Genomic DNA, 27856 nt, shown 5'->3' with positions numbered 1-27856 from the left:
ATGGCCTGTTTCTGCTTCCATGTGTGTAACGGTGAAAGGTCCTTCTACAACTCCAAAATCTTCTCTACAGTTTTCTTCTACATTTTAGTGCAGTATTAATATAAATAAATACTATTAAAATACACAGCATGCCAAACAAATATTCTCTTTACTGTAACCTGCATTCGAACACTCCACAGCACCAGTAAACACGTCAGACATGTGTTTATGCGGCAAACCTGTGTATTGTCTTGTTGATGTCATTCTGCCGTTTGCTGTTTCAGTCCCCAGTGTTCCCATTCCTCCCCTTCAAATCTCTTTTCTTTTGCTCCACCCGACCCCTCAGAAGTCGCCACCATCGGCACGACAGCGAATCGGTCACGGCACACTTCAGCCCAGCATACCCGTCCTGTGTTGTGTCATGGTGTTTCTGTTCTCATCACAGCCGTTATGATTTGCGTTTGGAGTTTGGTTGTCTGGTGCTGCTATGCTCTCAGTGGTGATGTTGTGCTTGTGTAGACAAGTAGTCTCTCATGGTTTTGATTTCTTGCCATCTTCTGGATGAAACCAGTCAAATAATGTGCTCACTTCCCCTCCTCCACACCTCCACCCCCACCACGGACCACTTCTGTGGAACCGCTCACCTCCAGCTTCAACTCCCACTCTTCTCAAACCCTGTGGTGATTATTATTTTTCACACCTACGTATGAGACGCCGTCCACATACATCATTGCTTTGGTTGTTGTTCTCCACCACCTCCTCTCTTTCCTTCCACCATTGCCTCCCCCTTCTCCGTCATGGATATTTTTTGGACCTGGCCTCCCGAGCTGCGTCCTCTTTTTTTTTCATTCCGTGTCTGCGGATTGTCGCATGTCGCCCTCCTGACCCTATTTGTGTTGTCTGCAGCCAAACGGGAGCGGCCAGAGCAAAATGCCAGGCTCCTTCTTGCTGCCTCCACCTCCCCCAGTGGCCCGCCCAGTGCCCCTCCCTATGCCCGACTCTAAACCCAACAGCATGCCCCCTGATGGCGGACTCTCCTCGCCCGCATCTCCGTGTAAGTGACCCCACAGAGACCGTTCTCGAAAACCAAACTAACAAAAAAGAAATAAGATCATCAGACAAATCCCCACCCTTTCCAGTGAAAAGACTCTTTGACGCCATTGTTCTTCCTCAACTTTGTGCCATCGTTGTTGCTGTGTCCAACATCTCACTTCCCTTATCCCTCGGAAGGCTCTGGAGGTCAGCGCAGGGCGTAATCTGGAGCTCAGTATAGTAGCGCGCTTGACAACTGCCTCTCATAAGGGACTTCTGAGGTGCTCATCAGAGTTCTGCATTAAGTCCCGTCAGTTGGAGTGACTCCTCATGTTAAACCCATTCTGCAGTGAATGCTGTGGATGCTGCATCACCGGCCCAGGTCCTTTTCCTTCCAGCCCCTTCTTTCTTATCCCATGTTGGACTCATCAAACCTTGTGAAAATCCTCAAAGAATTTTGACCATTATTGATTCGTGCAAGGATTCAAATTTGGGGCAGTTAATATTTGTGGACTCCAAAATAGTGCAGTTGAAATTGGGACATTGGTGTTTATTTTGAGCTTCGTGTTGGTTTTCCTCTTGTAGTTTGGTAAATGTTAAGCAGAGTAGGCGGTTAGTGTGTTACGGTTAGCAGGGTTTTTCTTACTCACCTCTGGTAGGAGGGGCACTGGATGGAGCACTTTATTTTATTTCTTTTTTTGTTTTGTTTTTAGCGTGCCTTCAGATTTAGTGTTTCCTTTTTACCCCCCAGTCAGCGTCTCAAAGTCTTCTATGTCTTATGTATGTTATTCCAATTTGTAGAAACAGACTTATGCTGTGTATGTCCATATACATAAATCTCCAAATTCTTTCCCTCTGTCTCTCTCCCCTTCTTGTCCTTCCTTCCTTACGTCCACACAAACAAGCTTACACACGCACAACTCCGCACGTTTACGTCCCTGAATTCCTCCATGAGATTCAAATTCTGGAGTCCGTAGGGTACCTCCAACTGCCCTAAATTTGTCAGACGTTGATGCCAGTGGGTTTTAAATGTCCCTGACTGATCTTTAATGTCAGGACTCTGGTGTGCTCAATCACTTCCAGCTGAGTTTATCAACAGGGTTTAATTACTTGGGGAGATCTAAGTTTACTTACTGGATTTTGGCAGACTTCTCCATGGAGTTTTGTGGACCACAACGGTATAGAGTTGGTATCTGCTCTTTTTCAACCACATTATGTATGTATGTATGCCACTGAATGTAAAAGAAGATCCACACACCAGGAGCCTTGCTCTTTCCAAATCTAGCAAAATCCACCTGCGACCACTTTTTTTAAGGGTTAATCTCATTTGCTTTATCAAACTGAAAATGACAAACTGTGGTGTCATGATCAGGATTTCAACAACAGAGCTGTAACATTTTATAACCTAGCTTAAAACCTGCGGTACAGTAACCAGACTTTTTTTGTCTCTAGCTAAATCCAGGCTTAGTTGATTCCCCTTTATTAACCTAAACTAAACCTGAGTTTCCTTTAAGGAGTTGTGTCTAACTGCTCCTTTGACTGGACAGGAGTTTCCATCATCATTGCTTCTTCTGTTGGCTGATGTCTTCCTTTGTTTTTCCCCATTTCCGCAGCATACTCCACGCCAGGCGCCACAGCTCCCAACAGGTTTGTCGGCATCGGATCACGGGACAACAACTTTCTGAACATCCCGCAACAGACACAGGTACACCAGTGTGCCTGCGTAGAAACGTGAAGGAAGAGCGTGTCTGTTTTAACTGTGATTACTGGTCAAACTCAGGAAACTTGTTAACTGTGTGGATGTGGGCCAAGATATTTCATATTCCCTCACTCCCTGAAACCTGCTGCTGAGTTTCCTTCGCCTCTCCTCTCCTGCCGTCCCACAGTGCACTACCAATGTGTGCATTTGTACATCTGTATTTTACTGTACGTGTGTGGTTCGCCATATGTGCTCAACAGTTTATTTGGCACATATGGAGCCTCCCCTTCAGGCACTGGGACTTCTCCCCTGCTACCTCTCCGTGTAAAACCCCCAGCTTTTAATTAACTTTGTCCCTCATTTAAGCATCATCCTTTTCGTCTTTTCCCTCGTCTTCATTTCCTTGTCTGTCATTTGCATTGTGCTTCCTCCCTATTTCACTTTCTTCATTCCGTCTCTTCAGTGCTGTGCACGTCGTTCATATGCCTCCTTCATTACCACTAGTACTTTTCTCATTATTGTCCAACCACACCCGCCTGGAGCCAGCTCTGCTCTGCTCTTCGACACATGGAAACCATCTGAAAGTGCTCTGCTGATCCCCTCCCTTGTTTCTTTGCCCTCCATTCTCTCACTTTTTTCCCCTTGCATTTCTTCCATTTCTCATCCTTACTGCCTCATTATACTCCACTCTTTATTTCCATTTATCTTTTTTTCACTCCAGTTGTTATCTCTTCTGTAGTAGTAAAACTATTTCTTTATGGAAAAAGGAGGTTGCAGATTAGTTTCTAATACACATCTGTAGATGCTGTTATATTTCCTTTTGTTGTCTAAAATGAAAGCATATTCAATTAATATGTGCATGATTCTATTATATATTAGTAGTTAGTTGCATTTGATATATTAAATATTGTTTTAAATGGAATATAGAAATAGATAGATACACAAAGAAATAAACAAGGAATATATCGGAATTAAGTGTGTTGACTAAGGGACCATAGAACGCAGATCTTATATTCATAACAGTGGACTTAATGTGCCCTCTAGTGGTAAAAGCTGAGTGCTACAACTAGTGAAAAAGGGTATTAAGATGCAAACAGGGAAGCGAAAAGTGGAACTGGAGGGAAGAGTAAGACTCAGTTTCGGCCCTCGTAGCAGTCACGTCCTGGCTGTCTCGTTACCCCCAGCAACCAGACATGATGTCATAGACAGTTGTTCTTGAATTTGAGAAGGGGCTGTGAAGAGGGGGCACGGGTGGGAGGCCAGGAAAGAATAGAGGGTGGTCGCTGTCTGCTGCCAAGGATTTAGTGGGAGGGTTCATGGGAAATAGATTGTATGCGTATGCGTGCGTTTTTGTAAGAGCATATAGGAAAGACCCAGAGAGTAACTAAGAAGAGAGGAGTTACAATGCCCACGGCCTGCTGGGCCAGTGCCCAGGGGAGTCGGGTAGCGTAAAAGGGCGGGAGGGGGGTGGGGGGTATTCATGCGACCTGTTAGAGTCAAACAAAACAAAAGGCTGCTTCCCTGGAGGTTCAGCGTAGTTTCCAAGGCTTGACTTCTAGAATGTTGGCACATTAGCCCCCAGTGCCAGATCCTGCAGGCCAAGCGGGGCAGCCAACAACAGCGACGATGACCCATTTCTGCTCTCTGCTCACGCTGAGCGGGAGAAACCTAAAGATGGTCGAAGTGACAGAGAGCTCTAGACGGCTTTCTCCCTGCTGTGACTGGGCCATTAGTTGTCACTAGCTGTACAACCAAAAGCAAGACATACTGTACGTAACTAAAAGAGACAGGGCTGACAGTTCACAACCTCCAGTGTGATTTATGATATGCAGCATTTCATCATCGGAGCTTTAGTGGCCAACCACAACATGTTTTACAGGCCATCGTTTAACTGGACTATAAAAGGCCCCTAGGGATTCATTTTGATAATTAAGATGACTACCCTATGACCAGATACTTTAAATGTAATAGCATTTCAATCAGCTTCAACCATGCTGTGACCTTTTTGCTGAATGAGCAAGATTAGCTTGTTATCACACATATTGATTCCACCATGATCCCAATGAGCGTTTAGCTCAAAGAGGAGCCTCTAGCTGAACGTTTCATGGCAGTGTAGTGTATGATTGGACTTAACTGGGGACAAGCAACATTGACCCTACCCTGTCGAGATTACTCTTCAGTAAGTGGCAGTGGTCTTTATGTTAAGTTGGGGTCAAGCTTTAGATGTCTTTAAAATCACAAATTTGGCTTTTTTTTTAAATACAGTATATGAATGTGTTCATTTTCTTTATTGGCTTTGACACTAACTTAACTCCCTTACCCATTCTTGCCTCTTTTTCCTTTTTTAGTCTTGGTTCCTCTGACAAGATCTGTGTAAAAACCAGCAACTAGAATTCTTTCTTTACAATTGGAAATAGAAAAACCCTGCAGGATAATAATTGTCCTCCAACCAACCGACCAACCAGCCCCGACAGTACTTCTGACCTGATACAAAGTACAACCCAGTAACACAGGAAATTTACAGCAGCATGATGCTTTTAGACTCTGGACTTGTTCACCCAGTCAGAGGGAGGAACCTTTTTAAGCAAAAGTGGGATGAATGGAAAGAAGACTGGATGGACGTAAGGATGCCAGGATAGAGAGGGGTTAAGAGGACGAACAGCAGCAAGCAAGGCATCTCTTCTGGAAACCGCCAAACCAGCAGCCGTGCATGAGGAGCCTGAGGACGAAGAAGACGCATTGTGTAACAAATGGCTATGAAAATCAACTGTCCAAACAAACACACACAACCAGGTCCCCTACCAAAAAAATGACTTGACCAGTGTTTTTATCCCTCTGTATCACCACTGATTGTACACAGGCCTGTGTTACCCAACTCCTAATGAGAGAGAGACCATGCCAAAACATCTGGATTAAGGGTTGCACTACAAGCTGAATCAATTAACACTAATTTTAATGATGTGCACTATTTACCTGCGGAGCATGGGAGGTAAACCCAACTTGCCTATTAAGAATTTTAAAGAGGTAAAACCAAGGTACAAGGAGCCTTTGCGCGTCCCCGGCCCCTCATTGTTAGGTTCGATCAAATCACTGGCCCCCACTCATTCTCCCCACGCAAAACATCCTCACTAGAATCTGTGCCATGACCACAGTACGTACAACTAAAAATACATCCATGCAGTTGCCCAGTCTCACATTTTAGTATTTATAGGTGGTGGTGTTATGTTTTTGATTTTATATGCACATAGAGTAGGCCCCGTGTACTCTCTACCTGTTTGATTAGATCCAAACCAGCATAGTTGTCATGTGTGTACATCATTCTCATGACAATAGAGAGCAGCTATTGGTTTCCCCCCTTTTTTTGCCCTCTTTTAATGTAGGTGAATGATTTTGTTATCTCTTCCGTGTTGTCTGATTTGAATTTATTCCTTTTGGATTTATACTATTTTATAATTGTTTTGTATTTGAATGACAGCACCTTATAGTGAAACATGGTGGGAGACATATGTTGATGCGACATAGACAGGGTGGTTGGCAAAACCCAAATCAGCAAAATGCTTTCAGAGTTCGACTTTGACGGGACTGCGAGAGACGAGACCTTTGATACCGCTCTGATGTCTGTACAGTAAATATGCTAAAAAATAAGCTAACATGAGAAGAGTTTAGTAGTTTCAGGGGGTATTAGTAGCAGTGGTCTGGTCGTTTTGAATTAGTTAAACAGTACATTAACAGTTAAAAGTCAATTTTGTAATTGCTTAACCCGAAACTCAGCTGGAAAAGAATCAGATGGCTTGAAAATAAATTTGAGTGGTTAAGGTTAGGGGAAGCTATTGGCCAAGCCCCTTTACAAAAGGCCTGCCTTCCTCAAAAAGGTTTAGTCGGCATGTTTACCGTACAAACATGAGACTGGGATTCATTCATTTCTCATCAATACAGAGTATTTTCCAAATGTCAGACTTTAACGTGATTCATTTGCCACATTCTGCACTGCAGGACCACACAATGCCGGATTTTGACAATCACTGAAAGCGCATGTCTTCAGAGAACCTGCATTAATCGTACGAAGCGTTGAAAACGACCTGCATCTTCTGTCCGACCCAGGTCTGGCCAGTGTCTGCTGGGGGGGGGCATATGAGTGAAGGAGTGACGTTTTTGCTGAAGATGGGACCCAGAGTAAAGAGAGAGAATAGCTCTTTTTTCTGTCTCCCTAAAGTTTACCCAGTTGTTTACACTCCCAGACAGGCTGCTGCTCCAAGAGCAGAGGGAGCCTTAATGCGGAGCAAAATGAATATGTGACATATCTGGCTGTTTTTGTTTGTTTTGTTTTGGGTTTTCTTTTTGAGCAGGAATGAGGGCCTCTAAGGCAAGTAGTCGGAGGATTACATCATCGGTTGCTATTTTAATCCCTCTAACACACACACCAGCATTACCCCTTTCCTATTGCAAATTAATGAGCCCTTAATGATCAAAACTGCACTAAAACAATCATACCAGCCAACCTTATGAGAGTTTCTTTAGTTCTATTAGTTTGTTTCTTCATGAGTAGCTAGACCACCACTTATTATTCCAAAACAGTGGGCGTATCAACTGGGATGGGAAGACACTCGTAGAGCACAGGTCACTATTGTTAAACAAAGAGACCTATAAAGACCACTCGCTATTAGCCCAAACACATCTCCTGTGCCCAATTCAAATCAAAGGGAAGTCTTATGAACAGACAATCTGAGGAGGCTGTTATGCTTTTAATCATTTCACATTTGTTCTGACCGTTTCGGTTATTGTCCCAGGAAGAAAAAATAAAAACAGCTCAATTATATTCACCCATCCAACCTCACAAAATAACTGGACTGCCTGGCCATGTTCTTCACTGCAGGGAAACACAACACACAACTGACTGGCAACCATCTCATCAGCTTGATAGAAAGAACTAGCTCCGCTGAGTGTGATATTAACGATGGCTAAGGTGATTTCTTTTTCTAATCTATGGAAGTGCCTCTGTATTCCCATTATGCAATTTGTCAAACATGAATTCAGGTTCTTTTTCTCACATATAAGCTATAGTGAATGGTGAAAAATTTATGTCAGGAAAGAAAAACAAAAACAGTGACAGTGACTAGATAATCGCAAGCATCTTTATATATAATACACATATATATATATTTATAGATATATAACTTTTTTTATTTGCAAGATAAGCTCTGTGGCAGTCTAGTTATTTTTTGAAGCATGGCTTACATCACGCAGTCATAGGATGCATCTAAATGACAAAAACAACAAAAAAACAGGCTGATTTGTCTCTGAACTCACGCTCTCGTCGAATGACCTAAAAGAAAAAAGCGACTCCATGGCAAACGCAACAATAGATACATTGACAATGATGACAAAGTAGTTGAGGATTTAAACATTTAAAAAGAAAAACAGATTGACTTTTGTTGTTTTCTTTCTTGTTTTGATGGGAAGTATTGTTTTTAAAATTAAATGATGTATGTTGATTGAGCCATGTGCAATGCCTTGGTAGAGGAATTGTGTTTGTTTGTTAGCGATTGTTTGAGGGTATGACGCGATAAAAGGTAAAACCCTCGATGAATATTCTTTTTTTTTTGTTTTGTTTTTTCCTTTGTTTGTTTTCAAGTCCACGTGCTCTGGGACTCTAAACACGAGGGCAACGAGAAACAAATCCCAGTCTTTGTAAGTAAGTTTGTTTTGTTTTTTTATTTCTTTTTGTTTGTTATTTTTTTCTTTATATCACTTTATATCACTTTTTCACAAGATTTGTTCTTAAAATGTGGGAGGGCTGAAGGAACAATTTTGCAACTCTTAAAATATATATCATTATGAAAACTGGTGCTTTCATAAAGAATAAAGTACACTCAATCTCTATTATACATAAATAATAATAAACAAAATTAAGTGTTATCATAAAAGCAAATTTTAGGAAAACATGCATTATTCTATTTTTCTTTTTGTATTTACGGGGGGGGGGGGTTAATGTATGAAAAGGTTGTTGTGACAAAAGGCATTTTTCTTTCCCCAACCTTTACACCAGATGGAACAGATCCTTTCTTTTCTGGACTCGACACTAGTGAGCTTAATGTGGGACAAAGACAAGATCTTCCCCAGTTTGAGAGATGCACAGGCGCGACTTCCTTGTTTAAGAGATGAAATGTAGAGCGATTCCTTATTTGGTGTAAATGTCTCGTTGCCCCGGTGACGTCAGAGGGATGTTGCCATCAATTCGAAAAGAACGTGAACCCCACCCTCCCTCCCCAACCTCCCTCTCTCTATCCCTTCTTGAATCCCCATCTACCACTGTAAATGATTATAAATATTTGTTTGGTGATGTAGTGTTTTAGACTCAGAGCATCTTAAAGGTTGTCCCTAAAAAGTGCCTTTTGTTCACAGATTCCATCTTGTAATCCTGAGTGCCCATCTCTAAAGAAAAGAAAAGTCCCCTCCTTCATGCTTCTTTATCTTTCTCTCCCTCTTCTTTGAGCTTTTAAAAGCAGTATACATAGTACTAAAGGAAAATTGGTGTGATTTAGTTCCTCTTTTTATTGTTGAATAATTAAGAAAAGCTGAAAAAGAGATAAAAAATTCTGTCTTGCTTCTCTTCCTCTGTATCTTGTCTGTCTATCTTGGACACTGGAGTAGTCTGTAGCCGCGTAATTTTTTCCTTCCTTCCTCCCCCTCCCTCCTTTTCTCTTCTCCCTCCTCCCTTTCTTTAAACGGCGGGGTTTAAAAAAAAAGTACAAAATAACAAAAAAAAAAGGAAATACGCAAAGATTTTTGTCTGAGCAGAATGCAGTTAGCTCACATGTTATTCTTGTCTGTACGCTTCACATTGTATTACCATACCCATCTTCTTCAGCTTCTCCATTCAACAGCTATTGTAAGTGAACAAGTTACACCACGGGGCTCTGGGCTGTGCTGAGGACAGGCACCGGGGCGGGGAGACCGTCTCTCCCCGTCCCACCCTGGGAGGGATCCACAACAAATCAGTTCTATGTAAAGGGGTGAAAACACTCACAGAAAACATTTGTCCTGGACTAAGGTGAGGGAGACGACCGGTCCCATAGCTAGCATAGGCCGGTTTGTTTGTAATTTTAGCTTCTAACTATTTATATTTATAATTGAATTTGGATTTGCTTTTGGATTACTTACTGTCATTGTTATTGCAAAACTTGGCAGATCAAGACATTCGATGCACCTTTTGTAGTGGTTGAACAAGACCAGCTATATAAAAAAAAGCGAAAATTTACTGGAAGCACCTTATAAGTGGACCAGCTCCACAGCAGAGGAGACTGAGCGTCTCAGTTTTAGCACAATCATTGGAAATGTTTTGTACTGATTCGCCAAAGTGATATGGATCTAAAAGCTGTAAAAACCTCTACTAATAAGAATCATAGTTTAATATACTTTGGCGACCCCTACAAAGAGCACATTGAAATTAAATTCCTCCAGCAATGATAGATTAAATATTTAATTAATTTAATACTAAAGAGACTTATGCAATTTTATTAGTCCCCATCAAGCAAATTGTGCCAGCAGCAGTATTATAAATCCAGCCTCGACGAGTGAAAGCACCACAGAAGCCATATCAGAGACGAGCAGGTTGCACAGGGCAGAGGGTGTATGTGAGTGCAAGCGTATGTGAGTGCAAGCGTGTGTGTGTGTGTGTGCGTGTGTGCGCGCGCGCACGTGCGTGGGTGGGTGCACAATGCTCTACTGAGGGGAAGGGACACCTTCAGTACCTGCCCCTGCACTGTTCAGGGAGCACAGTCGGACCCTGTGGCTTCTTCTTTCTTTTTCTTATGTTTGGCTTGAACGTGTTTTTGTAGGACACTGGGCAGTGTTTAGCGATGTAGCCCCTCGACCACCCCTGAATAGCCGAAGCCCTCACACAAATATTAGTGCTCCTCGCCTGCCCCTCAGAGCAGCCCCTCCTCAGTCACTCCTCCCAGAGCCCAAGGTGAAATGCATGTGTTAATTACAGTTTCTTTTCCATAATAATAATAAAAACAGTTTGAAAAGAGCAAAACCTTTACTTGATTGAATAAAAGGATGTTCTTGGCTGTATCTGTTTTTGTCGGCTCTCATTATTATAGTTTTTACAATGAGGTCAAACTCAAATCTTTCAATGCAAATGACAAAAGGCAACAATTAATGATTAATTACATTCATTATCATGATCATTTAAAATCATGAGAATTATCATAATTGAACCAGGTGTGGAGACAACACCAGATGTATTACAAGTGTTTGTATTTATGAGGAGTTCTAATCAGATTGAATCATTTTCAGATAGTATTCATCATTTAAAACTGCTTTTTTGTGTTGATTTTGGACACTTTTACACTTGTGATAGAAGATGTGTTAGTTTATTGCAATAGTGCTGGTTTGAATTGTTCACAACAGAGATAATGCCCCTTCCTCTGCCTGCTGCAAATATTTGAAGTTCTTCCATCGTTGGCCTCCAACAGTTGTAATGAAATCATTTGAGAGGTGACATTCACTGAGAGTGACTCTTGTTTCATTGGAATGAATCAAAACTGAATCACATCCTCTTGATTATGCAGCTGGACGGCTCTTTTTAGTGTCCCTGCCTCCTGATGTTCCTGAATAGATCATAACTTTTCAAGAATCAGATTTCATCAATTGATGAAAGATCAATTTTTATTTTGAAATTTAATAATTTGGACCAAATCATTTTAAGTCAAATGGCAAAAATCTCCCTCTCCTCTTTTTTTTTTCTGTTCCTGTACGTTAACAACACTGCTCATAAGAGACCAGATTTACATGTAATTGTAACCACATCTACTTCACTCCTGTCCTCATTTTACAGTATACATGCTGGATAGTGTGCATAACTCGTCTCCAAATTATGCTAAGTCACAAATCTGGTTCATAGTCTACAAAGGTGTGTTGCTTCCAATATGTAGGTGAGTTTGTGATGTTTCCTGGAAGTGATGTTCATGATGATGTTGCCAATGAGACACACGGAGTCAAAGGCCTGAAAGACTGCTGATATTTAATGTAGCACAGCATAGTCTAAGATCATGTTGATGCTGTAGGACAGTTGTCAGTGAATACTACCTTCAACATACAGAATCAGACTGGAAACACTTATTTCCTTCAATAGTTTTTGTCTGTTTATGGACACACGTTAAGAGGACAACCTTTGCAATCCAAAACATCACTGCCACACGACTGACCCCGGCCAGGCCAGCAATGACCATAGCAGGCTTTATAACACGGTGCACCGCTGTAGACAATCAACCTATTTGCACGTATGTCAATGATCACACTTAGATCTGCTCATCAAAGGACAACTTAATCAGTCGCTGTGTATACAGTTGGGCCTAGATATGTAGAATGTCGCCTTAATGCAATATGTAATTTTCCCCTGCATCTGCTGTAAAGATGCTCAGAAGGATGTGCTCTCAGAGGCTGGCCAGGTTTAAGGTTTGTAATGTGAATACCTGTAACCACTGCTGTGTCCTGTAGCATTGCTGTCACTTAAATTAACCCTTCTACTACTTTGTAGCTGATTCAAACAGAGCGTCACAAATTTAACACTGAGGATTTAGGGAATCGCAGGGAAATTTTGACGTCATGCTATTCTAGGATTTGATAAAAAAGAAAGTAGTTTACATTTCTGACTTGCCCAAGACAGGAAAACTAAAACTAGCTTGTTTATCAAATAAACTGATTGATTTGTTTTCTATTGTTATGAATGAAAGAAACCTACCTTTATCCAGAATTTAGTATAGTGGCAAACTTTAACTTATTGTGTTCTACTATTCTTTGTTTTTTTTTGTCATAACAATATTGGTAACATCTGTTTTCTGTCTGGTTAGTGTTAGTTAGCACCAAAGCCTATCAGCATAGACAAGTAGTTCCATGTATGAGTAACCTAAAGAGGCAGGCACAGCAGTTGCAGGGATTGTGATTGGCTGCAGTGTGTGCAGCTATCACAGATGAGTGGTGGTACAAATTGAACACACAATTACCAGATGTCAGATTAGCTCCCATTTCCCTCCACAAACACACAGATGAGAGCCAAGCAACATCGTGTCAGACATACGGAAGTGCGTGCTGTCCAATCCTTCTCTGCAAATCCATGGATACGCATGCATGTGGCGCACAGCTCTGAACCATACAACTACAGCATTAACAAACTTAGAGAATGCGACTTGATTACTTTTTCAGCTTAACTGTATCGCATTCACCTGCACAGGCATACAGACGTACTCAGACACACAGACACAAGCACGCTCTCATCGCAAAACCCTTCATCCCCCATTGCTCCCCTCCCTAATGTTCACAAAGCGCGTCTAAAATCAAATTATAGATCTCCCCTAGACAAACCCCACACATTCCATTGGAATTCACGTGGATTGTTCAATTCCTCCACTTCTTCCACCCCAACCTCCCATAATGAAGTCTGACCTTCCTGCACACAACCTCCACTTTGAGTGCATTCCCCTGCCTTAACCTAATCCACCCTGTCTCCCATTCCCATCCCAATGCACAACCCCACCTTCCCCAGCTGCCTCCCGGCTCTCCTCCCCCTCTGTCTTGGGTCGAGCTGAGGTTGGTAGCTGTACAGTATAATCTGGGGTGCAGTCTTTATGCCGAGCTGAAGAGGGGAAGGGTAGGAGGGAGGAGCAGGAAGGCAGTGATCGCTGTTCAGTCATCCTCCAGTCCCTGGTTGAGGAGAAAGTTGGCTGCCAGGTTCTCGTTCTTCTCACATGCAAAGTAGGCCTGGATCACTAGGGCCTCAGGGAAACCCAATGCTTTTAGCTGTTCAGACAAAGAGGGGGCTTTAAATCTGCAGCTCTTATTTAATATTTAATCCTTAACAACTAACAAATTATCAAAATTTGAAAGACATCATATTTTTAATGTAGTCTTATTAGTAACCCACCCTTTCGATGGCTTCCTTCTCCTGAGGTGTAACTTGGATGTAGTTGACAGGTGCGCCCTCTTCCCCTGCTGCCCCCAACTCTCCAACCTCTGGTGCGTCTCCCCCCTCTCCCACAGGTTCGTTCAACATCTGGATGAACAGCTCCTGATGCTGACTGATTTGCTGGAGAACAACAAATGAGAATATGTGGAACACAAAATATTTCAGGTCCATAAATAGCTTTCTGCCCATAATGCAGCTTAACCTGCAAGTTATATAAAGTTCAGCTCGTGGATTGTAAACACTAAAGTGACACACGAGAACGTAAGAATGGAACACTGGTGACCTGGATGCAGCAGCGGTAACAGACAATGTTTTTCTGAAACTGTGTTCTACTGCATGGTGCCTGTACAGAACAGTGCAACTTAAACAGTGTAGATACTAAATGTAACGGCAGCATTAAAATATGACTACATGGTTTTTAGTTGTTGTCACCGTTGCCTCAGAGCCAGAAGGAGCCCAGGAGGTCTCTGTTGTAGAAAACCCACAGTCACAGGGGAACAAGTCCAGTCAGGTTGACTGGAGCTGCTGCAAATCTTCACAATGAAACAAAACACTATGCTAGCTTTGTTCATTTATATTTTGGATGTTGAAGTTTTACTATTCAAACAATGGCTTTTGTGTTTTGTTTTAAAAACAGGATAAAGGATTTATAAGCAAAACATCAAATAATTAATTTTTTTATCAGATTCATCAAAAAAAAAAATACAAATTAAATGATTATCAAAATAATCGTTGGTTGCAGCCCTAATATTAAGTTTTTAATTGGCACCCTCAGTAAACATGAAAACCTAACAGCATACAGATACCATTGTCCAAGGCATTAAATAGGATGTTTGTTCTGATTACAAACATCTGCAGCTACATGAGTTAAGCATCTTTGTGTTATGTTTCCATCATAAACTTCCTTCAACACGTTTTGAACGATCTTAAACATATTTGAATGTGCGTAAGAACTCACTGGGTAAGGTTGTTCTTGGCTTTTGTGTTACCTGTAGAAGTTGAGGATTCTCCCTGCCTAGCTGCTGGAGAAGGGCTGGTAGCAGAGAGGGATTCTGCTGGATGGCCTGTCTCATGTGCAGAAACTGGGGCTGGGTCCGCAGGAAAGCAAGTGGGTTGTCTCCTAGTGACAAGAAAAAATTCATAGTATCTAACACTCTAAATGCGATTTAGAAATGCATAACAGCTACCACCTATCAACGGGTTAACTTCCAGAGGATCAAGAGTCTTTGGATGTTTTGTGATATTTCCTGTCACTTACATCATCACACAACAGAGAGGCTAACTTTGACTGTGTGTATTTCTGGATCAGACAGAGCTGTATGTCTCACCCTCTGCTAGAGACGGGGATTCTGTAGGTCCAGAAGCAGGGGCCTGCGGTGGGGGGTTAGACTCCTGTATTGGGCTGCTGGGTATACCCTTGAAACATAACAGTATTTAGAAACACACATTTCACTTTGAGCCTTGAAAGACAACATGCATCAAAATGTGTTTAAGATGGGGGGAAAATGGAAAAATCTTTGATTTCCATTTGTTTGTAAAAGACTCACAGTCAGAAGATATTCCACAGCTCTGTGGGGGTTGTTGAAACTAGCCCGTAGTGCAGCCACCACTCTCTCTCTTTCATAGCCCATAGACATGATCTCTGTTAGCATTGACTCATACTCAGCTCCAGTCACTGTAAAATTAACACACAAAAATAAACCTCACTTTTTTATAGCTACCTTTTTAAAGTTGAAGAATTTAATCAACACATAACAATGATCTATATTAGGAATCGTTGTGTTTATTTTTCAACAGTTGCTGTGTTTGATGCACCCATCCATTACCTACCCAGTGCTGAAGAGGCATCCAAACCCTGGCTTCCACTGCTGGAGCTATAAAAACACAAAAAGGTAAACAATAAAAGTCTAATACAACATTTCTACATTAAATGCAACCAGCGATGAGGGAGGCAGCACATAATGTTGACTAGCAGCATTTGTGCAACAAATAAAATTCTTCAGTGAGTCAACTCCAGACAAGAAAAGTATGAAAACACTATTAACAGGTAGTAGTATACAGAAAATATGGAGTGAAAAAAAGGTTATGACCAAAAACCTAACATATTGGGAACCCCCTGGCCAGTAGGAACAAGAAGACTGACAATGGTCAAAATGGTCGCCTTCAATTAGGCTCATTGGCAGTGTGGTAAAAATAAAACTGAACTGTTTGCACTCCTTGTTACTCACTGTTCATGTCAGTATATAGAGGCATAAAAGCAGCATGGTACAAGATAGTACACAAAGGATGACACGAAAGTAAGATACTTAGACAACCAAAACTAAAAGTTCAGTCCCATGTCGTACAGAGCATCTGTGAAGACACGAGATTGGCAGTTTAGAAAGCCCCAATGTCATGAAGCTCAATTGGATCTGTCAGGCCCATCCAGGTATTAAATGTACCGCAGAGGTTTCTGAGGCCAATGTCACAACACATTGAAAACAATCAACTATGACACGGATTTCAACAATGCCTCTAAATGTTCCCCAACTCTCTCATAATGTATCTTAACTGTTTCACTCTTTGGTTTCTAAATTTATATCTTTTATAAATTAGATGTTATTAACCGAAGCCTGGGACAGTGTATACCTGGCTGGTTGTTGTGGTTCTGTGGGGGCAGCACTTAGATCTTCTTTGGCCTCTTCAGGTGGAATGGGGACAGCTGCTTGGGCTGGGGCTGGGGCTGGGGCTGAAGCTGGGGCTGTGGCCGGGGCAGCTGTTGATGAGGAGCCAGAGTCCTGTACAGAGGGCTTGGGCGCTTCTGATACTGGGGGCGAGGCGGCAGCTGTAGGTTTAGCCTTAAAGCGTTTCAGAGGAAGGAGCTGTTAGACTAGCTAAAATCAGCCCCAAACGAACAATAGTCTATCCTGAAATGTATGTTCACAGTTATTCTAGTACAATCTCACCTTGGACACCATCACTACAACAAAATTCTTCTCATCAATTTTGTAGTCCTTGATGGGTGTGTCATCTTGCAGAATTTTTCCAGCGTATATGAGCTTCTGCCCGGACACAGGAAAGTTGTCCTTTCCCCTTTCTGCTTCTATCTTCTCTTTCAAGGCCTTAACCTGTTAACAAACATGGTGATCATTGTCAGTAACCACCGGCGTACAAGCGCTCACTAATAGTCTCTACAATGCTGCATTTCGGAACTTCAATGAACTAAGCACTTACGAATGCCTGTCTAAGGTATCTAACGGTGTAATAACAGAGTTAAAAAGTCACAGAAGAAGTAACGAGTAAATGAATTATACATGAATTACGTATTAATATTATTTTTACATTAAAAAAAATAATTATATTAATAAAACGTAATGTGTCCCTAACACAGTCAGCAAGATAATCCATTACTAGATTCATGTTAACTTTGCTAGCTACACGTTAAAGATGCGAACATGGTAGCAAACCAATGAGGCTAACCGTAAGTGGCTGTGTCATGCGCGTTAGCATTAGCAATCATAACGCAATGGGCATTGGGCTTGTTACAGAAGTTACATCTGTACATACTAGATTAGGTTAAACAGGGCGGACATCCACAAGCAGCAACTTAACCGAGCCGTAGAGTTGAAAAAGAAAAGAGTCCCCAGTTGCGGCAGGATTATTTTGTTACGGGCTATGCAGCTAACGTTGGTTAACTGGCTAACGTTTGCTAGTAACTGAGGTGTCGGGTTATTTAGCACAGTGCTTACGTTAACTATTTTGTAAATATTCGGATAACGGGTACTCCATTTTCCAAAGACGCACAATATTTGTAATTGCAAATATCAGGTATAGCTAGAGTCTTTACGTCATATTAAACATGGGTCCCCGCAGCTGCTGCTGTTAGCTAAAGTTAGCTTGCTAATAGCCACTCACCGTTTGCTCGGGGTCTATCTCAATCTGAATAGTCTGCTGTTGCAGTGTTTTAAGTGTGATCTGCATGGTAGCGGTGGCTGACGTTACGTCAGATGTGCTTCAAATAGAGAAATTGTCGCTCTCTGAACAGTTAGTTTGTCTTCAACGTGGTTGTTTCAGGCAAGATAACAACTAGCTGAGAAATATGTGTATCCATGAGACCTCAGCAAATCGCCATCTTTGGTGACAAGTTGGTGGTGCGGCGAGAAGACCTCGCTGAAAGGTACGAGATCTCGCGTTGTTCCTTGCGACTATGGCAGACGTGAGAGGGTTGGCTTCACGAAAGATTATTTACATAAACCATTTACACGCTTCTATGAACAATACTATTTACTGTAATGTTGAATCCAGTAAAAATTGGTCTTTATTTTTTGTTCAGCTATTTTGAATCTCTATTCAACTAATAGTTATATTAGTTGAACAGAGAATTATTTTTAGCTGTTTTTAATAGGGTGTACAGTTACACTTCAAAATTTCCCTGTAAGTCTAGTAAAGTAAAAGTAGTAGTAAAGATTCTAAATAGGATATGTACTTAATTATCTGAAGAATTGCTTTGTAATAATAAAATTCTACGAATAATCTTACAAATTAGACATACCTTGGAGGCAAAACTGATTGGTGCACTCTTACAGTACAATAAGAGTTTGGTCCATAAATAATGAAACAAGTCATTCTTTATAGAATTTCTGTAACATTACCACAGCTTACAATATGAACACTTAAGGTGTGAGCAAAACTCAAGGATATTGACAAATCTGTGGCATTTACAATTCAAGAATTTTAGCCATATCCATTTACACTCGTGCGTAATAAGGCATAATTATAAACCTAAGTATTGCCTTTAATACTACAATATAAATCAATGCAGGCAATGCAGACTGTCTGAAGCCTGAAATCCATGGGTCTCTCTTGTCATCACCTTCATTCACATTGTTAGCTGATTTCCAGTCATTATGCTATAAGACGGGCTATCATTCTTGCTGTTGATGATCTACAATTTGCTCTGTAGTACTGGAATGGCAACGTTAACTCATTTGTGTTTACTGTTCACTTGAAACTTTTCAGATTAGGGTCATGCCCACCTTGATACATTGGAAGAACACACTAAATAGGACCTTTTTTATGGAACGAGGTCTGCCATTCAGCAACATGTTGTTCTCCTTTGATGACCCTTGCTGTTGCTTCTTTTTCACAAAACTCCAAATCTTTTTGATTACATATGTCCCGTGCCTGGTACAGTGGCTTAGATGTATTTATTCTTATCGTATAGGACATATCTACAACAAGGCAACAGGTAAATTCATAACTATGTGATTTTTATTTTAACTTCCAAACTGCCTCAGTGTACAACAAAATACAAACAAAATACTTGCCTTTCTATACAGTGGAGGGAACTGAAACTCTCTCAAAAACTGATCCTTTATGTTTAAATCTAAGTTATAATAATAAATACTGTTTTATTTTAAGTTAGAGCTATTTTGATTAACGTATAGGTAAACACAGAGACACAATTTTTTAAGGCGCAATACTGTATGCGTATTAAAGGAATCGCCTCACCTTTACAGTTTTTTTGTGCTACCAGCAGGGAGCATCATTCCACTACTATGAAAAAGCCATCACTGCAGATATCAGCATCAGCGGAACTCAAGTGAGAGGGCAGAAAGTCAGGAAGACCAAGTGAGAAATTGTCCAAATAAGCAAAACTGAATTTAGGAAAACTCATATTATACACATGTATGCTTTTGCATAGAGGAGAAAACGGGAAAATCACATTTACCCTAACTGCATGTGCCGTCCCAGGTGTTGCAATAATCAAATTTAATCCATTAGAATAATAGCCTATGTGGTTTAGTTCTTTTTTTCTAGCTCTTAGTCACAACGCCAAATTCAATGCCTACGTACGCATATTGCACACTGCACCGGCTGTGACCACCAGTCGAACCTCCCAGCAAGCACGGCGACATCAATATTTTATCAAAGTATGCCCCAATCCATTTGTCAGAGCCAAGTTCTTCAGGGTCACTCTTGTCGTTTTATTTCTGTCTCACCTCAGCCCCTTTCTCCTCCACAGTTCTGTACTTTTAAGCAACCCTTTCCAATCCCTCACTTTTTTCCCCTCAAAATCAGTTTTCTTATTATCTTTATGACAGTGACATCCCTGTTGTTAAAGTGTTTAACTCAATGGCAAATAACATAATAAATAAGAAGGATTATTTGAGAGACCTTCCTCTTGACAAAGGAGATTTGAGAAAAAGGCAGATAGAGTAGAGGTTGGTACTGTATGATGCAAGATCATCAGGAAGTGGAAGAAGGATGTACAGTAGTGAGGTAGTGACGGGGGACGAAAGGGAGGGAGGTAGGGTAGGAGGCTGGGATGGGAAAATGGGAAACAGGGAATCAGTGCGCATATGTGTGTGAGGAGATGGTGCCCTAAATGTGTGTTCATCTGGGTTAATTCTCAAGGACAGAACTATTAAAGATTAACAACCGACCACAATGTTTTATTGAGACAAGCAGAATTTTCATGGGCATATGGCTCGAAACACAGACCTACTTAAAATGTCTGCATCGTGCGTGTTTGTGTGTGTTTTTCTGTTGCCTTTTATTTCCTCGAGATAAAACGACTCGAGTGTTGTCTGAAAAGCCGTGGTGTGACTGTAGACATGGCTTTTTACTGCAGTGCTGCAATGCTGCAGTCATACCTTGATGACACTGCTCTTATGTCTCACAACACACTGTATGCAATGTGTTTGTTAATACCAAAGACAAAATGTGAAAAAGTGTGACATATATTGACCTATTACTTTGGCTGATGTGGGGCTTTTGGTTCAATATTTACTGAACAGTGTAGCATTATTATTATTATTATTATTATTATTATTATTATTATTATTATTATTATTATTATTATTATTATTATTATTATTATTATTATTAATAATAATAATAATAATAATAATAATAATAATAATAATAATAATAATAATAATAATAATAGTAATAGTAATAATAATAATAATGTAGTGGTACTTTCTGAGTCTAAGATAGTGGTAGCTCTGTAACCTTATTGTTACAACACCTGATTTTTATTTCTCCTCTCTGTCACTGCATGTACGTGATGTGATGCAGCTCCTCTGTGGTTCCTAAATGTGACAGGTTGGCTCCTCATACAGGTGAAGTTCGGGTCCAGAGTTTCATGAGCAGCGCCTGTGTTTGTTGTGCTCCTTTTCCTTTTAGTCAAATCAGACGTGATGCGACTTGTCCCCCTGTCTTTTAAATGCTTTTAGCAAATGACAAGCAGCTTATTTAGTTGTTATTCAAAGCGGCTGCTGTTCACTTTGAGTGCGCTTCTCCTGTCTCTGCAGATGACATCTGGACAAGGTTATATAGTTTGTACTGCAGATACATCTCCATTCTTACCTCTCTAATCGTCATCGTTGTGAGGTAACTCACTGTGAACGTCTTTAGTCATTTCATCCCTGCAAAATCAGTTCACTCTGAACTCGAAAAAGCCCAAACACTCTTACACAGAGGATCAGTATAACCGTTTGAGGTCATTACCCAGAATGCATTGCAATTCCATTAACAATAGAAACTTACTAAAAGCAGCTTGTGAAATAAAATCTATAATAGCTGAGACGCGTTTTGTGGATTATATATGACATTTATGAATCTCAGAGTGACACTAGCCTAATAATGCTTACAAGTCTTAGACTGGGGTCCATTTATGATAATCTCATGGGTTCTTATGATTTTGAAAAACATGACTCTATTCATGCCGAGGTTGGTTTATGTGTTCCTTTAGCACAGGTTCCTCTCTTACTCTCTGCTCCCTATCATGAAATGGCACAGCTGCTTGATTGGTTCTCTCCTAAATCAGAAGTTAAGGAGGTGCAGGTGCAGAATCTGCACAAGTGTTGAGCAACATTTTCATAATTTCAGACTCACAAGGACTTAAATATAGCACCAAAGCATCCGATCATATTATGGTGATCAGCACTAACAGAGCATCTGGAGGAGCTTAAAATCTCAGACTGATCAACTGGAGCTTTGCACTAATTAAGCAGATGAAATCAAGAAACCAAAGCTTCAATGAACAGTACAGATTCTGTTAGACTGTAAGCAAAACCACTGTCATGAACATAAAACTAACTAAAACTCCAAACTAAAACTAAACCAGTTGTCAGAATTATGAGAATTCTATTCATATCACAGAACACTGCAGTTTGTGACAGAAAAGATTCACATTTCAAAAAAAGAGATAAACACGAGTGTTTAAAATAATTTTTAATTGGGGTAGCTGGCAGAAAAACTACCAACCATGTCAGTCCTCCTCCTCTTCTCTTTTGTCTCTGTGTCCGCTGAGAGCAATCCTTCCATTCTTCTGTGGGACCACCCCCACAGCACTGTATCATCTGCATAGCCATGATATGTCACCGCTCAATGTACATGTGTTGGTGTTGTCACCAGTGCAACGAGTGAGTCACGTATGCAGCCCACATGGGTTCTAGTCGAGTTATGACCAATGTGAATTACACACACAAACGATCTGTAACACACACTCATTCTATTTTTGGTACTTTTATTCTTTGTCTACTTGACTGCCACTTTACTGGTAAAGGTTTGATTTAGCATTTACTGTGCCTTATTCTGTTTATAAATATTGTTTCTCTTCACTGCTTGCATTTTGTGTAATTTATGCCAAAAATAAACATATGGCTTAATTTGTGTGCAACTTCATTTTAACTATTTCTTTAATCAAAACCTTTATGAATACTTTTAGGAAAGAGTAATACAGGACAATACTAGAACATCTTGTGCTAACGTTTATTGTGCTAAGAAGTAAATTCGCCTGCACAGCCAAATTCAATCCATTGCTGCACCTCTGCTATTCTTTCTACCGTTACAAGGCTGTTTTATGTTTTATTTAAGATGTCAAAGAATTCACAGCTCTATTCTGTGTCTTTTATTATGGTTACAGAGGGTTCTGGAGTTGTACTGGAGGGCATTGTATTATGATGGTTTTGGGAATCATTTAAATGAATGGTAAGGCCCTGCAGTATAACCCATCTCTTACTGTGACCTGGACCTAATAAAGTGGCCAGTGTGTGTACAGTATATGCTTTGTACAAACCCATCTTTGTTGGTCTTTTGGCTTTTCATGTCTCTGAAAAGCATATCTGTAGATCCTTAACACTGGTATAATACTTTATATGGTAATGGTCAGTTTTAGCATTTTCAATCTTGTTTGACATATATTCCGGTCACACAATTTTTGAGGAACAAAGATATGAATCAGTGCAGCAGGTTAACTTTTCATTTTCTCTTACTCTTCTCTGTGGTGCTCTGTGAGCTGGCACTTTAGCCAGCAGACAGTCCGTCCTACTACTGTTCCAGGAGAATCCTGCAAATCGATAGGAGCTCCCTGACACCTGGAAATCATAGACAGATTCCTGGAAAGCTGATATTATAATAGGCGACCCATCAAACCAGGCAAATGTATTCCAGGGTGGAACAGTATGTCTAGGTAGCTACAGGAGCAGGTTTGAGCTTGGAATCTGGATCTGTAACAAAAAACAAGGAACAAGCAAAGTCCTGTGACTCGGGCCTTGCAGTTACACATTGGTGGACTAATTTCTAACATGCAGAACAGGCTGCGTTTGAAGGTGACATCGAGCAAGCTCACTGCATCTGTTGGTTGCCACGGTGACGGCGGATGCATGACTCCCACAGTGACAGCTCAGAGACTGTGCTGGGTAAACATGGGCTCCCATGAGAGCGAGACAGCCGGTAATGACACCACCGAGGAAAAAACACAGGCTTGGGCACAAACACGTACACACACACATGAATGGCACAAAGAAGAGAAGCTCACAGGGGACTGGGGTGCTTCAGTTGTTAACAACCCCACTATCGCTTTGTCCTTCTCCCTCCCTCTGCTTTTCTCACTTCTATCTATATCTGGCCTCTCTAACCCTTGCTCTCCATCAGGGCTACAGTATTCTCCCTTAGTTTGCTAAAACTGGGCCACGAAGCACGAGTCTATCCCAGCTATAAGCACACTCATCAACATACACACTTATCACCACACTCAAAGTCACATAGTCACAGAGAAAGAGTCAATGCTAATTAGCTCTACAAACAGGTCTCAGCTTGCCCCGTGTGTGTGTGTGTGTGTGTGTGTGTGTGTGTGTGTGTGTGTGTGTGTGTGTGTGTGTGTGTGTGTGTGTGTGTGTGTGTGTGTGTGTGTGTGTGTGTGTGTGTAGGGGTGAGAGGGGCAGTGTGCTGTTAACTATCTAGTGTGTCAAGATTTCTTTTTCTGTCCTCATTTACGGAAATGAAGTTTGCCCCCTAAGTGACTCTTATCTCCCGACACCGAGAAGAGGAGGAGAGGGAGGAAGGGAGGAAGGAGGGTGGGAGGGTGTAGTTAAAAAAGACATATTTTTGAATTTTTTGTGTGGGAGATTGCAAACGTGCTGAAAAAGGAGAGGGATTGCAATGATGTGAGGCAGGAGGAAGAAGAGGGAGACGTGGACGAACAGAAAAGCAGAGAGGGAGATGAGTGATCACTAAACCGTAGCCGTCAGAGTTGGACTTTCCCTTGTAAGGAGAAGAGGTGAAGCCAAATTCAGAACCCTAAAGCCGTAGTCAGATGGTGCATGGCTCAGTGCATACAGTATGTCCTAACGAAGCAGATCCTTTAGCCTGTCTCCATATACAGCCATGGATGATCCAAAGGAGGCTTTTCTTTTAATAACAGCTTTGAGTAATAAATCTGTCTTGTGTTACCACGAGTATACAGACCTCAGCTGTTGACCAAAAACATAATGAGTGTCACAGCTGCAGTGACTTCTTTTATTGCTACAGTGAACATGCAGTAAGAACAACAGTCTATTTAGAGTCAACTTTCCTTGTGCAATTATCATACTTGAAAGGTCTGTGGAAAATGTTTTTGTATCTGTACAGTGTATCTGAGATTATGTGATCAACGTTTTTCGTACGCTTGATACATCACCCTGCTACTGTAAAAGCCGTAATCTCAGCGTCACTGCACAGGAAGATGTTTGTTTTAAGTGCTGTTTAATTTTTTTATAAAGCAAGTTTATAGTTACTGCATGAAATACGGTATACTGTTTGACTGCATGCAGACATTAATTTTCAAACACTAATTGTTAAGGTGTCTAGTCACAGTTATGAGAGATCTGGATTTAAGAAGTTACAGTAGCCTAACACTTAGTCTACAACTCTAGTAGTCTAGAGCTCGATCATACAGTAGCTCAAGGATATTTATTTTGAATGCAGAAATCCAACCATCAAATTAATTAAGATGTTAATAAATATTTGTCTGGCTGTTGTTTCCATGACTTTAAGAAGTGACGTAGTTGGTACATTCATTAGTCAAAAGGTAGCGTCAAAAAAATTCCTTATCAAGTAAAGTACACTCAGCCATCCTCCCATCAGTGAGTGGTACATTTGAAATTTTGACAATGTATTACACCTAATAATCTAATAATCATTGTTATACTTTACTAATAATAGTACTAACATAATTGCTGGTTGAGTTGCAAAATTCATATTGTGGGAGTACATGCTGTGTACTTAACTTTATTCGTTCCAGTGCAGAAGCTTTGAGAGCAGTACTGTATATCATAGACAGGTTTACATATTCAGAGTTTTGACACCTCAGAAACACCATGTGCACTGGAAACTAAGCAGGAAGTCAGTTTGATCACAGCCTGTAGGCCACATGACTGTCATCAATATTTCTAATAACTAAGAGCCCCTAAAACCATATTTACTGTACAATTCCAACCTCGCCATCTCTTTTCTTATCCTGCTCTATGCATTTCCTCAAACTGTTTCTTTAAAAATATACTACCCCCACACATAGCTGGTCTCTCTTTTTAAACTCACCATTCTTTCATGATCAAAAATGTGCTGAAAACAACTTTTTTGCCTCTAAAGGTTTTTCACCTCATCACAGCTGAAAGGAGAGCAAAAGTCAAATACTCATCGAAAGCTGAGCAAATGTTCAGCGTGGAGCATGTGCCACTAAAAGCTGCCTGGAGCAGGCACAGAAAGACAGTAAAACATTTGAGTTTCTTGACATCTCCATCTGGATGTAGCAGAGTGTTACATGAGTGGCTGAGCTGCAGCTCTGGTAGATTAACCCTTTCCATGGTAATGGGTGCTGATGGTAACCCAAAGACCAGAATTCACCTTCCTGATCCAGGGATAATCTCTAGGACCAGGTGGGGGGAGTCGGACTGGGGGGGGGGGGGGGGGGGGGGTGGGGGGGGGGTGTACTTAGGTCATATGCTTTAAAGAGAGCAATATAAAATAAACATTTGGAATTGTGGGAGTTAGAGCAAAGAAGACTGCTGAATGTTTTGCAGTGCTAAAAATAGCCAACATTAAGGAGAGAAAAAAAACAAACAGATTTGTTTCTGCAGAGCAGTGACACAGACATTTGCCTTCGAAGCTTTAGTCGTATTATACTAAAACAGGGCTCAGTCAACAAATGATGATAGTGAAACAAGTTAGCATGTAACAACATTGTTTAGAATGCAAAGTATATCTTTGCTGGTTTTCACATGCATTTCAGTCTCACTTTTCCACCTCCAGTCTCCATTATTCTCCATATTCTCCAGTATGGAGATTGAATGCGTCATTAATGTTGCCATGTCATGGAAATTAGAAATCTGACTCAGAAATATATTGTTTGATTTGTGTTGAAACTTTGTGGATGGCATGGTGTTATCATGGTCAAAAAGAAGGACCTGAACCCTGGTCACTTGTCTTTCTGTGTGAAGTTTATATTTCTTTCCCTGAGGAGTTTGGCTTCCTCCCACAGTCCAAAGATATGCAGTCAGGTTAATGGGAGACTCTAAAGTGACTGTTACTGTGCTTGTGAATGGTTGCCTGTATCTGTTTGGTGGCTGCAGACTGGCAACCTGTACAGGATGGTGGGATAGAGCCCAGCACCTCTTACATCCCTTAGGAGGATAAGCAGTTCTGATGATGGATGAACGTCTGGTTTATTCTGAGATTCCTTGTCAAAAGCTCTTTTCAGAGTAATTATGAATCATTATTCACAATGACTACTGGGACATTTACTTCCATGTAAATATAAGGAATGTCTCACTAAGGAGCAATGCCAATGACGCAGTAGATCAAAGATGATAGATCAGGCAGCAGTCTGTGATCTGAGCAGCATAGAGAGCAGTCAGACAGGTGTCTGCTTTCAACATGCCTGTGGTTGTTTGTGTGTGTCTGTCTGTGAAAGGACAGATTACCGCCACAAACAGAGATTAGTCGTGGTTGTTTTTCGTATGTGCCGTATACTGCAGCTGGATTGTCAATCCTAAATATGTATGTATGCTGAGTACCATTAGTACCAGTTTTATGGCCATGCATGTGTTAACATGTAAGTGAATTAGCACATGTCCGTGTTTATCTGTGTGTATGATGTGCTGGTATCCATCTATGTGTGTGTGTACAGTATGAGTGTGGAAGAAAGTAATCTGAGAGTAAAGAGGGGGGGGGGGTCAGCACCATTAACCAGTGCATTAGCGCTGAGTGCAGACAGGCAGGGGAGACAGGGGGAGTGTGGTGTGTGTGTGTGTGTGTGTGTGTGTGTGTGTGTGTGTGTGTGTGTGTGTGTGTGTGTGTGTGTGTGTGTGTGTGTGTGTGTGTGTGTGTGTGTGGAGAGTGATGGTTTAGGGATTTCGGGAGGAGAGGGACAATTGGGGACAATAGGGGTGAGGATTTAGCAGCGAGGGTAACGTGGATTGAGTGCATTATTGAATGCATGTGTGTCTCAGCATGTGCCAAAGGATTGAGAGTAGTTGACCCATAAACAGCAGACAGACACACCCTGAGCCCTCCTGCTTTTATTTACATTCTAACAAATAATTTTATTTTAACCTTAAGTGAATATCCGTGTAACAAGGAAAAGACCTCATCTGTTGAGCAATACACAGGTTTACACTGCTTAAGACAAATCACAGAGGAAAATGAGAGGAGTGAGATGGATAAGAGTAGAGAAATGGAGCCTAAGGTGGACAGAGAAAGAGGAAATTGGCAGGGTGAAAAAAGTGAGCGTCCTCCTGTTTTCTATTATTCATGAGGCCTGAGAAGCAGTGGAGGGGAAGGAGGAGAACAGATTGTGGCTTCCTGGTCCTTCCCTGAGTGTAGCTGCCATTTGCTTCCTGTGTCTCTGCCATCACCTTTATGTGCTCTAG

General features: G+C 41.1%; 2 protein-coding genes across 8 annotated transcripts in view; one reads left to right on the top strand and one right to left on the bottom strand.

The window, feature by feature from the left end:
- Positions 1-27856, top strand: part of nfixb (nuclear factor I/Xb) — a 134674-nt gene that overhangs the window by 100453 nt on the left and 6365 nt on the right. For 4 of the 7 annotated variants that reach the window (XM_029157763.3, XM_029157758.3, XM_029157761.3 and 1 more), the window contains 2 exons: positions 2625-2716; positions 5059-10786. In XM_029157763.3, coding sequence (XP_029013596.1) covers positions 2625-2696 — 72 coding nt within the window. In that variant the 3' untranslated portion in view covers positions 2697-2716; positions 5059-10786. Of the gene's footprint in view, positions 1-885; positions 1034-2624; positions 2717-5058; positions 10787-15476; positions 15574-27856 lie in introns of those variants that run through there. The other 3 variants (XM_041071972.2, XM_029157742.3, XM_041071988.2) reach the window with 3 other exon arrangements.
- On the bottom strand, positions 11720-17832 carry rad23aa (RAD23 homolog A, nucleotide excision repair protein a). Its single transcript, XM_029157765.3, has 9 exons — positions 17574-17832; positions 16625-16786; positions 16308-16516; positions 15510-15553; positions 15227-15354; positions 15008-15095; positions 14669-14799; positions 13638-13799; positions 11720-13513 (listed from the first exon to the last, which is right to left on the bottom strand). The coding sequence occupies exons 1-9, from the start codon at positions 17637-17639 to the stop codon at positions 13400-13402; spliced, it is 1104 nt and encodes a 367-aa protein (XP_029013598.1). The 5' UTR covers positions 17640-17832; the 3' UTR covers positions 11720-13399.

This window comes from Betta splendens, chromosome 8 (genome assembly GCF_900634795.4).
Source record: "Betta splendens chromosome 8, fBetSpl5.4, whole genome shotgun sequence".
NCBI classification, from domain to species: Eukaryota; Metazoa; Chordata; class Actinopteri; order Anabantiformes; family Osphronemidae; genus Betta; species Betta splendens.
The sequence above is the reverse complement of the archived record's forward strand: the minus strand, read 5'-3'. Positions and strand labels throughout refer to the sequence as shown.